Source organism: Microtus pennsylvanicus, chromosome 8 (genome assembly GCF_037038515.1).
Source record: "Microtus pennsylvanicus isolate mMicPen1 chromosome 8, mMicPen1.hap1, whole genome shotgun sequence".
Lineage (NCBI taxonomy): Eukaryota > Metazoa > Chordata > Mammalia > Rodentia > Cricetidae > Microtus > Microtus pennsylvanicus.
In genome coordinates this window covers 25,510,813-25,524,265 of record NC_134586.1, presented here as the reverse complement: position 1 = coordinate 25,524,265, position 13,453 = coordinate 25,510,813, and the positions used below count along the sequence as shown (strand labels likewise).

The 13,453-nt window shown below is 40.8% G+C and overlaps 1 protein-coding gene across 2 annotated transcripts in view; it reads left to right on the top strand.

Moving 5' to 3' along the window:
• The window catches only part of LOC142856070 (alpha-2-macroglobulin-like), a 44,890-nt gene continuing 31,437 nt past the window's right edge, over positions 1 to 13,453 (top strand). The window contains exons 1-11 of one of the 2 annotated variants that reach the window (XM_075982873.1): positions 1 to 466; positions 2,489 to 2,672; positions 3,579 to 3,735; positions 3,890 to 3,942; positions 5,646 to 5,666; positions 5,908 to 6,076; positions 6,915 to 6,999; positions 8,682 to 8,802; positions 9,505 to 9,619; positions 9,766 to 9,875; positions 12,454 to 12,615. In XM_075982873.1, the coding sequence (XP_075838988.1) occupies positions 369 to 466; positions 2,489 to 2,672; positions 3,579 to 3,735; positions 3,890 to 3,942; positions 5,646 to 5,666; positions 5,908 to 6,076; positions 6,915 to 6,999; positions 8,682 to 8,802; positions 9,505 to 9,619; positions 9,766 to 9,875; positions 12,454 to 12,615 (1,275 nt within the window). In that variant the 5' untranslated portion in view covers positions 1 to 368. Of the gene's footprint in view, positions 467 to 2,488; positions 2,673 to 3,578; positions 3,736 to 3,889; positions 3,943 to 5,645; positions 5,667 to 5,907; positions 6,077 to 6,914; positions 7,000 to 8,681; positions 8,803 to 9,504; positions 9,623 to 9,765; positions 9,876 to 12,453; positions 12,616 to 13,453 lie in introns of both variants that reach the window. The other variant, XM_075982872.1, reaches the window with a different exon arrangement.

The following is a 13,453-nucleotide window of genomic DNA, read 5'->3' as shown; positions in this document are numbered from 1 at the left end:
GCCAACTATCCAGGCAGGAGCCCAGAGCGTCAAGAAAAAGCACTGCGGGAGGCTACGGGGGGTGGAGAAGCCGATTGTCCGCTTTATTGGACAAACCAGAAAAAGTGAGCAGTAACTGAAAAGTGGTTAATCCTTCTGGGAATTTTGGCTAACCGGCCAGGAATTAACCTTGGCAGTAATTAGGCCATCAATGACCTTTTCAGAGACTGTTCAAAGACCTCAGCTTTGTTTAGAGAAATTCTGTGGGTGGAACCAGCTATTTGCAGAAAGAACAGCGTAAAGCCCGGCTGCTCCACAGCACGTTCAGGACCAGATCTCCGGCGGGTGCAGGGTGCAAGGCAGCGGGGGTCTCCAGTCGGTCCTGTGGCATGGGGAAGCTCAGGCTCCTACACCCAAGCGTGGCCGTGCTGCTGCCGCTGCTGGGGCTTCTTCTGCTACCCACGGATGTCGTCATATCACAAAAACCGTGAGTTCCACAGAACGCGAGAAGCTTGGCTTTAGGGTCTTGGTTTTTTGTTCCTTTCCTCTAATCATCTCCTTCTTTCTCACCTCTGAAGTTCCTCCGAAATGTCCCCAATCCCGCTCATTCATTCGTCCTCCTTCACTCACCCTTAAACATTTCTGAGCTCTCTGGACTTGGGAACATCCAGATCCCCTGTGATGCACCATCTTTCTGGATGCTTGAAGTAACAGTCGGTCTTCGGGACTGCGAGACCCTGTGGTCTTTACATGCCTCACCTTGTCTGAGTCAATAAAGACACACCTCTCCAGAGTGGCGCTTTGTCTGGAGAGTCACAAATCCTTAGGAATGGCTCGCAGTGTGTATGTTGATGCTGAAAAAGTAAAGGACTCAGTGACAAGACAAGACTTTTGTGCGGATTAGCTAGTGATTAGGTCTGTGTTTCAAAGAAACAAGAGTAGACAGACAGACAGACAGAACAATATTTGGGAGCACAGGCTCTAGGTAATTAAGGGCAGATCATACAAGAGGATGTGCAAGAATCGATGACAAAGGTATAACTGTTATCTACCATTTACTTACTGGTGTTGGAGACTGTTTTCCTGAGTGCTTGTGTTTATTCAAAAGAAGAATGTTATTTGTTTTCATGAGGAATATCCAACCACGCATCATCAATGTTCACTGGGGGGTAGGGGGTGGGGGGGGGGCACAATTCTCAATACAGATGTGCTTTGCAAGTATTTCTATTTTAAATCGATTATGTATGAATCATCATTTATGTATTTTGGTAAGTTGTGTGTTATAACTTCTGAAAATAATTCAGTCATAAGAAATTTTTGGCACAAATTTTAGTCTCACATTTAAAACAAGAGTACTGTTGTGTTTTCATACCCGTGAGTTGGGTATAGCCAACATCCATGTTGGATAGACCACAAGCATATAAATTTCATGCATAAAAGTATAATGCGTATATACCTGTTAATAAAAATTATGTTGTTCATGAGATATTTTGAAGCATAAGGAAATTGTAGGATAAACTTCTATAGAGTTAGCAGCACAGAAATTAGAATTTTTGAGCATTACAAAAAGAAGTTTCACATACATCTATTTATTTATTTACTTACTTACTTATTTTGGACACAGGATCTTGCTGTGTAGGCCTGGCAGGCCTCTTGGTAATCCCCCTGGCTCAGCTTCCCAAGTCATGTGCCACCATACCTCTCAGTACAGATTTTTAAATAGGTGATAGTAGTTATAAAATTTAAGATTCTATGGAGAAGTTGAAACCTAACTTAAGAGAAAGTAAGTCTTATTTTAGAGTGTCAAAAAGGCATGTTTGCTTGTGTATAAAAATAGAAGTTAACTTGAGAGTATGTAAGATGGGCATGGCATTTGAAAGTGGTCTTGAGAGTTGCTGCTTGAAACTGGAGTGTTTTTAGTTGTATGTTATGGTATTGAGAAACTCTCTGCCTTTCTCCTGAGTTACCAGAGGATGGGCTGTGTTCAAATGGAGCTTTTCCCTACTTTTGGAAAGGCAAATACGTATGGTGCAAACAAATTGTTGGTGTGTGAGCTTTATAAGCTTGCTGGATACATGCACACATCTATCTGTCTGTCTGTCTATCTATCTATCTATCTATCTATCTATCTATCATTGTTTGTGAGGTTCAGATTCCATATTTGTAAAACAGAAACAAGTTGTTGGTGTGTGAGTTTTACAAGCTTGCTGGATACATGCACATATCTATCTATCTATCTATCTATCTATCTATCTATCTATCATCTATCTATCTATCTATCTATCTATCTATCTATCTATCTATCATCTATCTCTCAATAAAGATGGTCACTACAATGGCCTGGGAGCAAAGGGGGCAGTTAGTTTTTACTCCATTCATGGCAGTTCAGTGTCTGTCTTCTCTTACTATGTAGCTAAGGATGAGGGATGGTAATGGTGGAACTTTGATGGGACATAGTGACATTGATGGCAACAACTCCCTCACTCTCCTCTAACTCCTCCATCCCCAGAATCTACATGATGTTGGTTCCCTCCCTGCTCCACACAGGCGTCCCTGAGAAGGGCTGCCTCTTCCTCAGCCACCTAAATGAGACGGTATCCGTGAGTGCTTTCATGGAGTCTGTCCAGGGAAACCAAAGCCTCTTCACTGACCTCGTGGTCGACAGGGACTTGTTCCAATGTGTCTCCTTCACAGTGAGTACAGCCACTTGGCTTACTTGACTCAGTTAGAGTAGAGATCTGGTGTTACCATGGCAAAGCACTGAGAAACTGGGTGGAGGCAGTGGTGCTGGGTGCAGGGAGTATCCAATAAAGAATCTGAAGCTAGCAACCCAGTGGAGAGATCCAGTACCCACTCATTGGTTTCACCTACATATTATAGACATATTGAAAGTAAGTTCAATGATCAAAGAACAATTGTATTAGTCTTTAAAAAAACCCAACAGCACGCAGTAGAGAAGGAGGAAATGTGAATTTTATTTAAAATTAAGATCATTTTTTAAAGTTTATAAAGCAAACTAGGTCAACGTTAATCATACTCTCCCAAGAGTAAAAAGCTACACAGAGAAACCCTGTCTCAAAAAACCTATAAGTAAGTAAGTAAATAAATAAATAAATAAATCTGTAGAAATCACCCTGGGTATCTGTAGAAGCTACCCTGGGCATCTGAAGAAGCCACCCTGGGCTTGTGTCCAAAATCTCTTCAGGGCTGGATGCACTGGCGATACTTGCAATCTAGTACTAACAAAACACCTTCTTTTTCCCAGTGTTGAGACCCCGAATGGCAGTACCTACCATGTCCTGTTAGTGGATAACTACTTGGCCAGATGCAGGGTGTAACTGAGTCCAGACTTCACTGTATTTTCCATACAGATCCAGATGAGATCCTCAGTCCCGGCTTTTCTCATTAGTGTTCTTTCTCCACCTCATGTTCGGGTCTTCCCATTTGTAAAATGTCAGAATTCCTGCCTCTGCCAACTTCCAGGATAAGAATGAGGGAGCGAAATTAAATAAAAAGGGCAAGATCTCCATGGAGATGTAGAACAGGGAGAGGAGGAGGCTGGAGAGACTCACTGGGTTTCAGACGCTTCCATATTTCAGGTCCTACCGGCTTTGTTCAATGAGGTGATGTTCCTCACTGTCCAAGTAAAAGGACCAACTCATGAATTCAAGAAGAAAAGCACAGTGATGATTAAGAATAAAGAGAGTTTGATCTTTGTCCAGACTGACAAATCCATCTACAAACCAGGGCAGACAGGTATGGTGAGATCCACAGTCAGGACAGCATCAAAAAGGAAGCTCCTCTCCCTCTGCCTGACCCCCATAGTCCCTGTGATCCTTGGTTCCTTAATAGTTGTATTGCCCACCTATAAGGACTGGTCGGGGGCTCACCAAAATTTTTTTTATTTCAGTGAAATTTCGTGTTGTCTCATTGGACGAAAATTTCCACCCCGTTAATGAACTGGTAAGTCTCCTATTATTTGCATAAAGCCATTGTTATTGGTATAAACTCGAGGGAGGAAACACTGGACGGCACTAACAGCGATTCCTCACGCTGCAGTAGTACAGGGTCCTCATTTGAAATAGGGTCCCAGTTCAAACAGGGGGGACCATGTTCTGCCACTGCTGTGACAGATCTGGCACTCAGTCGCTTGTTACATACTTAAACTTACTCTTCAGTTTCTAACAAGGAAGAAAATCGACAATGGACAGCCGTCCAAAAATCTAAGTCCAAGTATTTCTTAGAAATTTAAATCTTTTTCAAGCACACCAAAATCTCTGCCGTGAAAGAAGTTGCGAGTATTAAGTTTATTTCTCTGTGAGGATTCACAACTCTTTCTACCGCAATGTGGACATCAGATCAACTCTCCCTCCTCGGCTAGCTTTCTACTGTATCTTCTCCTCTTCAAAAGAATCGATGCTCTTTTAACCCTAAAGGCAAAGGGAAATGCCATGACCCTGGCTTCTCTGTCTCACACACCGATATGTTGGTTAGAAAAATACTATTTCTTATTACCTGAATTGTTACAACTTGGCCAGTATCTGTAAACAAGACGGATGTGGGATTCTCTTCTGTATACTGTGAATATGTTTTATTACCAATGGTTAATAAAGAAGCTACTTTGGCCTATAGCAGGGCAAAATAGGGCTAGGCGGGAAAACTAAACTGAATGCAGGGAGAAAGAAGGTGGAGTCAGGTAGATAGCATGTAACTGCTGAAGGAGAAGGATGCTGGAACCTTACCAGTAGATTAATAGAAATGGGTTAATTTAGGTTGTAATTTAAGATGTAAGAGCTCACTAGAAATATGCCTGAGCCATCAGCCAAACAGTGTTGTAATTAATATAGTTTTGCGTTCGTTATTCGGATCTGAGTGGCCAGGATACTAAAGCACAGTCTCCATGTACACAAGACCCATCGCAGTAACCTTGATATTTGTCTCTCAACTTCTATTTTCACTCCACCTAAAATCAAATATGATATCCACCACTCTGTCAAGCTAACATGTATGAGCAATATATATGTCACAGGCATACACATATATCAAACCATATATCTATATATAGTATACATATATATGATGTCATCATGTGTGTGTGTTTTCTCTTTCTGTCCATCCTTTTAGAATCAGGACAGACAGACATATTGTTCTTTTCTATTCTCAGCATCTAGAATGACACACAACATACAAGTAGATCTGGGTGGTAGAGGAGCTGTTCTCATCTTTTCTCTTTCTTAGCAACACCTATTGGTGCGTATTAATAATTGGGCTCAAGAGTAGTTACTTCCAGAGGATGCTACAAGCTTTTAGACAGTATTGCAGTATTGGTAAACTCTATTCCTAACAATAGTACACTATAGATAGATGATAGATAGATAGATAGATAGATAGATAGATAGATAGATAGATAGATAGATTAGATAGATAGATAGATAGATAGAGATAGATAGATAGATATATCCATTATATAGGTATATATAATAAACTATATATATATATATATATCCATTACCGATGGCAACTAAGTTCTTAATATTACCTATTAATCACTTGAAATGAATTAATTAAATTTGAGTATAATTTAATTTGGTAGAATATATGTGTGTGTGTGTGTTGAGTTATTCCATGTATTTGAGAACATTATATAATTCTCTCTTTTCTTTCAGATTCCTCTTCTGTACATTAAGGTAAGCAATGTGAATAGTTTACAATCAGGAGAATAGCAGTCAGCAGTCATTTCACGGGAAATCTTCTGTGGGGACTTCTTACAATCATATGCCAGAGACTTTGGAGAAGGAGGAAGCTTCACCTGTCCTCTGAGCCCTTCTCATGCGCCCTCTTTATGGATAACGTGGAAGCTTCCATGGATTTCTTTCATAGCCTCTGATGTTCTCTGCCCTTTTATGAATTATGGTTAATTTATTACAGGACCCCAAAGGAAATCACATTGCACAGTGGCCGAGTTTCAAGTTAGAGAGTGGCCTTAAACAGTTGTCCTTCCCTCTCTCCTCGGAGCCCCCTCATGGATCCTACAAGGTGGTGATACGGACAGAAACAGGCAGGATCATAGAGCACTCCTTCTTCGTAGAGGAATTTGGTATGGATGGTAAAAAATCATAGAATGTTGTCCTTTATAACTGAGACCTCTAGAGCTCATAGTTTGAGTATGTAGAGTCCTTTGGTTTCCTGTGGGTGATTTTGGGCTTAGAGTTGTCAGAGGCTGCTTGTTTGATTCCCATCTGCTAAGACCCAAAATAATCACACAGAAACTATATTAATTAAATCACTGCTTGGCCTATAAGCTTTAGTTTCTTATTGACTAGCTCTTACATCTTAAATTAACCCATTTCTATTATTTTATATTTTTCCACGAGGCTCATGGTTTATGGGCAAGGTTCCGTCATGTCTGTCTCCTGCGGCAGCTACATGGCTTCTCCCTGACTCTGCCTACTTTCTCTCAACATTCAGTTTAGTTTTCCTGACAAGCTCTATTCTGCGCTATCACAGGCCAAAGCAGCTTCTTTATTCATTAACCAAAAAAAAAAAAGCAACACATAAACAGAAGGTCTTCCCACAACATAGAGTAAAATCAATTACATCTAAGTCCAATGGGGCATCAGTGCTTTGTGAATGAAATTTAGTTTGCTTTTTGTAGCAATACTGAATGACCAAAATAAAATATTGTTTCAATAGTGAGAGGGGGAGGGAGGAAGACAAAGTAAAGGGGAGAGACTCTTCAGTGTTATAGTGAACTGTCATAGTTCCTTAATCAAAATCTTTACTTGAGAATGAAATTAAGTGTGGATAAATTGGAGAATGGAGTTACCGCTACAAAATACTGGAATATCGTTAGAGAATTGTTACAAAGAAGTAGACAATATTAAAGCCTTCCACTCTGCAGCATGACCACTAACCTCCTTTCTTGCGGTTCACAGTGCTGCCCAAGTTCGAAGTGAAGGTGGCAGTACCAGAGACAATCACCATTATGGAAGAAGAGATGAGCGTGTCGGTGTGTGGCATGTGAGTTGATGAACACAACAGCGACAGCCCTTTGAGGCAGACTCACCATCTGAGATACTTTGATTTCCTCAGGAGCAGGGGCAACATGGGAAACTTAAATACTTCAGGAGTGTTCCCATAGGCCATGCTTATCCTGCTCCTTTTTGTGTGTGTGTTTCCTTCTTATTTTCCTTTATTTCATCTCTATCAATATTTCTATAACTATCATGAGGTGGGGACCATTTATAAAAGGCCATGTGGCTGGGATTGACCCTACAAGTGAGAAAACTGAACACACACACACACTCGCATACACTCACGCGCGTATGCAAGTGTACTGAAGGATGCTGGTTTTCCCTTAGCCATAAGTGTTACCAATGCACTAAGGAGGGAGAAAAGTAATGCCCGCATATAGAGGAATTTCAGTCAGTAACAGGTCACTTACTTGACCTTGCAAGCAGTGGGTAAAGAAAGTAGATTCAGAATCCAGATCGTTCTTAACTCATCAGGCTGTTTGAGCTATCACCTCCCTCTCTGCACGGCCATATTCACAGAGAGACTAAGCATGCTCTTTCAGGGTGATTCCTTTGAATCCAGAAATGTCTGAAGGACCTTCGGCCCCCAAGAGACCTGCAGTGGCCCTAAAAGACCAGAAAGCAAAAAGACCAGTGCTGCCCTGAGCTCACGCATGTGGCACACACACTAGCAGCTCCTTTGGAGTCGTGTTCACTGAGGCCCCTGTGACTACTGACCAATGTTTTTGCAAAGAGAGGAAGGGGATACTTCAGATTTCCAAACCGGGAAGGAAATAAAGCAATCACATGTGACATTAATGCCATAACTCTACTTCTTTTAGTAAAAGTAAACAAACATATACATAGAGATATACACCGAGAACACATTTTGGTAGTTTGGACTCTTGGGTCATTTTTAAAATGTTTGCTGTTTCTAGTAAGTATATTTTGTGTCTGTAGGTACTACAGTTCTTTTAAGAATGTAAAGTCACACACATCCTCTCTTACCTATGGACCCGAGCTTGTAATGTTCTTATGAGTGCATACTAGTAGGGGTGGATATGGGTACACTCTGTGAGATCAGGAGATCGTTGGAAGGGAAGGGAAGAGAAGAGAAAGGTAGTCTGTGTGGCCCCAAAGTGGAGAAGGGAGATGAAGGGACTAGGCAAGAAGAGTCGGGGGAGAATCCAAAAAAAAAATGTTTTTGAAAATGTCATAAAGAAACCTAATACTGTGAGTCCTAATTTAATTTTTTTGATAAAACAATCTATTTAGCTTTTGTAACAAAGCACCACTATTTAGATGATACTGAGATTTAAAAGTTAAAGACTGAATATGGTGGTATATTCCTATCATCTCAACACAACGGAAGCCAAGGAAGGAGGATGGTGAGTTCAAGGCTACCCCAGGCTCTAAAGATGTCTCAAAATAAATTAACTAATAATAATAATTTTAAAAAAGATTAACAAAACACCTGACAAACGAAGAATGAAGTGAGTTCCAGCATGTGCCGTGGAGGATTTTCTGAGTCCAGTCGGTTTGTCAGCTTCCGGTGTGTGATGAGTGACCTCAGCACAGGGCAGAAGGAAACACTGCAGATAGATGTGCTGTAGCTGAAGGGGATCGCGGAAGAAAGCGACAGGGGTGTCCAGTGCTGCTTTGAATCACGCGGCTCCGTTCTCATGGCAGATACACCTACGGGAAGCCAGTTCCGGGACATGTGGCCGTGAGGATTTGCAGGAATTACAGTCATCCTTCTGACTGCTTTGGCGACGAGTCATTGGCTTTCTGTGAGAATTTCAGTGAACAGGTAGGCTCAGAGCTGCGCCTTCTGGGAGCTTTCAACAGACTTGTTGTTTGTTAGCAGTAACATGATGTTAAGCTGGGGGACGGTCTATAATACCTTTAAGAAACTTCTTTAAAAAAAAATGACTTAGCTAAAAAAATAATTACTTGTCTTTTGCGATTGCCCAATGTACGTTTCCCAGAATAAGTCGAACCATCCAAAGCCGTCTCAGGTATCTTGTGTAAAAGAAGAAGACACGCCACACATCTTTTAAATCACTTTGATCCTGAACTGTGTTAGTTCTGTTTTCTTTCTAGAAGCAAGAATCTATTACAGTGTCCTATCTAGATGCCATGGAGGTGAGATAGTCATCAGATAGATGACCAGTTACAAGCTGTCTGCCATGGAGGGTGGGGGTGGGGACGACCCAGCACTCAGAGAAGTGTTAGCTCTGTTGCAGTTAGATAACCTAAACCATTAGCATATTTCTCAGTTATTCTTTCTAGCAAATATCAGGCAGCGAGGAATTATATCTGTCAGTTATACACAAGATAGCATTATAAAATTACCCATAAGTAGTCCCTGGATAGTGCATAGTGAGTCATAATATGATATAATATAGTATGCCTAGATTGCTTTACCATTCCCCCTAAATTCTGACCCATGAACTGATCCAGCCAGTATAATCTGCATTATGTTTTCGCGTTTTATTTTCTCCCTTGTTAGCTAGACAACCAGGGCTGCTTCTCCCACATACTGAAAACCAAGGCTTTCCAGCTAAAGAGGGAAGAGTATGAGATGCAGCTTGAAGTGAACGCCAAGATCCGAGAGCAAGGAACAGGTGGTGTGTCACATGGGCGTGGGAGAAGGAAAGGACATGGATTTCTTGCTTGGGCCAAATTAGGAACTATAAGAAAGAGGTAACGATGTAAGAAATTCATGGCCATCGGCCACCAGCCATCGAAGAACATCTCCCCTCTGTTTCAGATGTGGAAGGAACTGGAAAGGGGACCGTAAAAATCACGAGAACCTTGAGCAGCCTGTCATTTGTGAACGTGAACTCATACTTCAGACAAGGGATCCCATTTGTTGGACAGGTGGAGTAGTTTTCCATTCATCAAGCCACGTGCTATCAGAATTCACATCGCGGGTACAATGTCTGCTAAAACTCTGCCTTGCTGGTGCTCTCAATCAATGTAGCCCAAGGGGGAACATATAACCAGATGTCGATTACCAAAAGTTATGATGTATAAAAATATACATGTTTTTTACTTAAAGTTGAATCTGAAGTCTCTAAAATTATCTAAAAGCTTATCAAGTTGGCAAGTTTTTTTTTTATCATTTTTAGAACAGTGTTGTTTAAAATCAGTAAGTCTTTTCATGGTCTACTTAGCAGATTTTATAATTTTATCCCCTAACCCTGTCAAAATTCATAATGACAAGTTACATTACCCTTCTAACAGCAAGTCCATGTAAAAATGGATATAGAGGTTGTTTTTCCTTTGTGCCTAGGGTTTTCATAAATATTATATTATCAGTTTTCTGTAAGAACAAATACATATTTTTTCTTTTATCTTTTCTCCTCTCTCTCTCTCTCTCTCTCTCTCTCTCTCTCTCTCTCTCTCTCTGTGTGTGTGTGTGTGTGTGTGTGTGTGTGTGTGTGTGTGTGTCAGAGGGGGCAGAGATATTATTCCTCCTCGAGTGCTATCACTTTTTTAAATTGTTTTTATTGAGCTATATATTTTTCTCTATTCCCCTCCCTTCCTCTCCTCTCCTTCTTCTGCCTTCCCCCATGATCCCCACACTCTCAATTTACTCAGGAGATCTTGATTTTTTTTTCCTGCTTCCCATGTAGATTAGATTCATATATGTCCCTCATAGGGTCCTCTTTGTTGTCTAGGTTCTCTGGGATTGTGAATTGTAGGCTGATTTTTATTTGCTGTATGTCTAAAAGCCACTTATTTTACACACACACACACACACACACACACACACACACACACACATATATATATATATATATATATATATATATATTACATTTATTTTTCTGGATCTGAGTTACCTCACTTAATATGATGTTTTCTAGATCCATCCATTTGCCCACAAATTTCAAGATGTCATTATTTTTCCACTGTATAGTACTCTATTGTATAAATGTACCACATCTTCTGTATCCATTCTTCAGCTGGGGGGCAACTACATAATTTTAGACAGCCCTAAATATAGAGATAAAGCACTGTTTGAGGCTTCCACCCTTTCACAACGGCCCTTCTTGCAGACCTGTGACAACTTTCTGTTACTAGTTTTCTAGTGTAAGCAGATGTACAGATGAGCTTCGTGACTCCAGAAGTCTGAGGGGACCATTGTGCCCCGCTCAGTGTGTACTGTGTATTGTGCAGAACATATTCAGAAACTGTAACCATTTCCTAAAATCCAAGTGTAGTCCATTTACAACTTATCCAAGGTCTAGTGCAGGGTTTCTAGTTTAATGCTGGGAAATTGCGATCTGTCACAGGACCCCTTAGCAAACGACAGGATAGTGAAGTTGGGCGCCATTCTTGGGCTTGCACATGAAGCTACAGCTTCTTGATAAACCTAGATTTTACCGGTGATTCGGAATACTGATACGTGCCAGCCTGTTTTGTTTTCTGCTACCAAATGTACGAGGCAAGTGATATGCCCATTGCCTTGATCTCATCAGTATACACTGTTTGCATATGTATTGAAATTTCACATTGGATTTTATAAATAGATACTATGTGTTAATTAAAAATAAAAAACATTTCAAAGTGAGGCTGGAGAGACAGTTCAGCTGTTAAAAGCTAGGCTCACAACAGCAACAAAAAACTCAAAGTAGCTTATAGTTTAAAAGAAGTCATTAACTTTATAATATGGACTGGGTTGTTTCTTTTATCTATCTATCATCTATCTTTCTATCTATCTGTCTTGTCTATATATCTATCTGTCTTGTCTATCTATCATCTATATATCATCTATCTATATCTATCTATCTATCATCTATCTATCTATCTATCTATCTATCTATCTATCTATCATCTTTCATCTATTTTTCTGAGTTCAGTATTAACAGCTAGGTTTTAAAACCTGATTTACTGCCAAGTGTACCTCCTCTGTTTTACTTTTTGTCCTATGGAAGCACACCCTCATGTCTGCCCATTTTCCAGAAGGCTGACCATCTAGGATGAGAAGCAGGGGCATATGTAAGTCAACTGGAGAAGCACTCGGGACCTGTATTAGGATTCTTTGCTTGCATACACAATGACACGCCGTGGCACTAAGCCATAGGGAGTTATCCTGTCCTCCACAGGATGGGTATCTGAGGCTCAAATAACTTGACTAGTGGACTAAATTTTCCACCATCCTGTAACGCTTGCCTTCTAGAGATCCCTGTGTGTTGTGTGGCGCATACACTGTGAGTGAGCCACAACACATCTACTAAGCCAGCCGCTCCTGTTTCTCCTTGTTGCTGCATCTCTCCTCAGACTTTCACTTTGCTTCCTGGGATTAATTACTGCTCCCCAAGTACACATTAGTGGTGTATTTACCTAGCATCTGTCTCTTTTACCCCTTTGTCGCCCCTTGATGAGATCCACAACCCTGGGACTGTGTACATGTGACACCTAAGGATAGACATTTGCTTTGAATCTGCAGGTGCTCTTGGTAGATGGGAAAGGCACCCCTCTTCCTTCTGAAATGGTCTTCATTGAGGCAAATGAAGCTAACCATCACTCAAATGCTACCACTGATAAGAATGGCCTGGCGTGGTTCTCCATCAACACCAATGACATCCCGGGAACTTCCTTCTCTATCAGGGTGAGTGTGGGAAAGGGGTTGCTAATGGCATGCCTACGTCGTGACAACAAAAGTGCAATCTAAAGAGATGAAATCTCCAAATTGTGGCTTAGTCCTACGGAGCGAAAACAGCCCTAGAACTGGCAGACAATTTAAGAACAAGTTGTAAAAGCTTTAATTAGAAAGCTATGATTAAGTATGGGTGCTCTGCTTTGTCAGATGGTGCATACACTGTGGAAAAGTATTATTCCAGTTTCTCGGGGAAAAAAAAAGTACATTAAAATAAAAACAACCAGGGGTATCTCTAAAATTTAGCACTCTAGCTATTATGGACACCATTGTCCGCCCCGCTGCCCAGGTGCACGGCCATAGCTAATGGTAATGTAATGCATATTTCAAAAAGCTAAAAGAAAGTATTTTAATGTTTTTACCATAAAAAAATAATAAAATATTTCTTTGCTATGGTGTAGTCCTGGCTGTCCTGGAACTCACTCTGTCGAGCAGGCTGGCCTCAAACTCACAGAGATTCACCTGCCTCTGCCTCCCGAGTGCTGGTTTCGAAGTGTGCACTACCACCACTCAACTTTCTTTTAAATATTTTTTAATGTTTATTTCAACAAATAGGATATTCAATCTGAATTAGATGCTATGAAATTCAGAACTATAAAATGTACTCATCACACACCTGAGATAGGCCGGGGAAGGATATCAGCTAACTCTCCAACTCAGCTCTAGGCAGTGTTTTTTGCAGTCACGTCTCTCAAATCCCTAAGGTTACGCTATTTCATTTACTCATAAACCCAATTGGCACTGATTCCAAAGATGCGACGACTTTGAGAAACAGCTACTGGTGTTTACT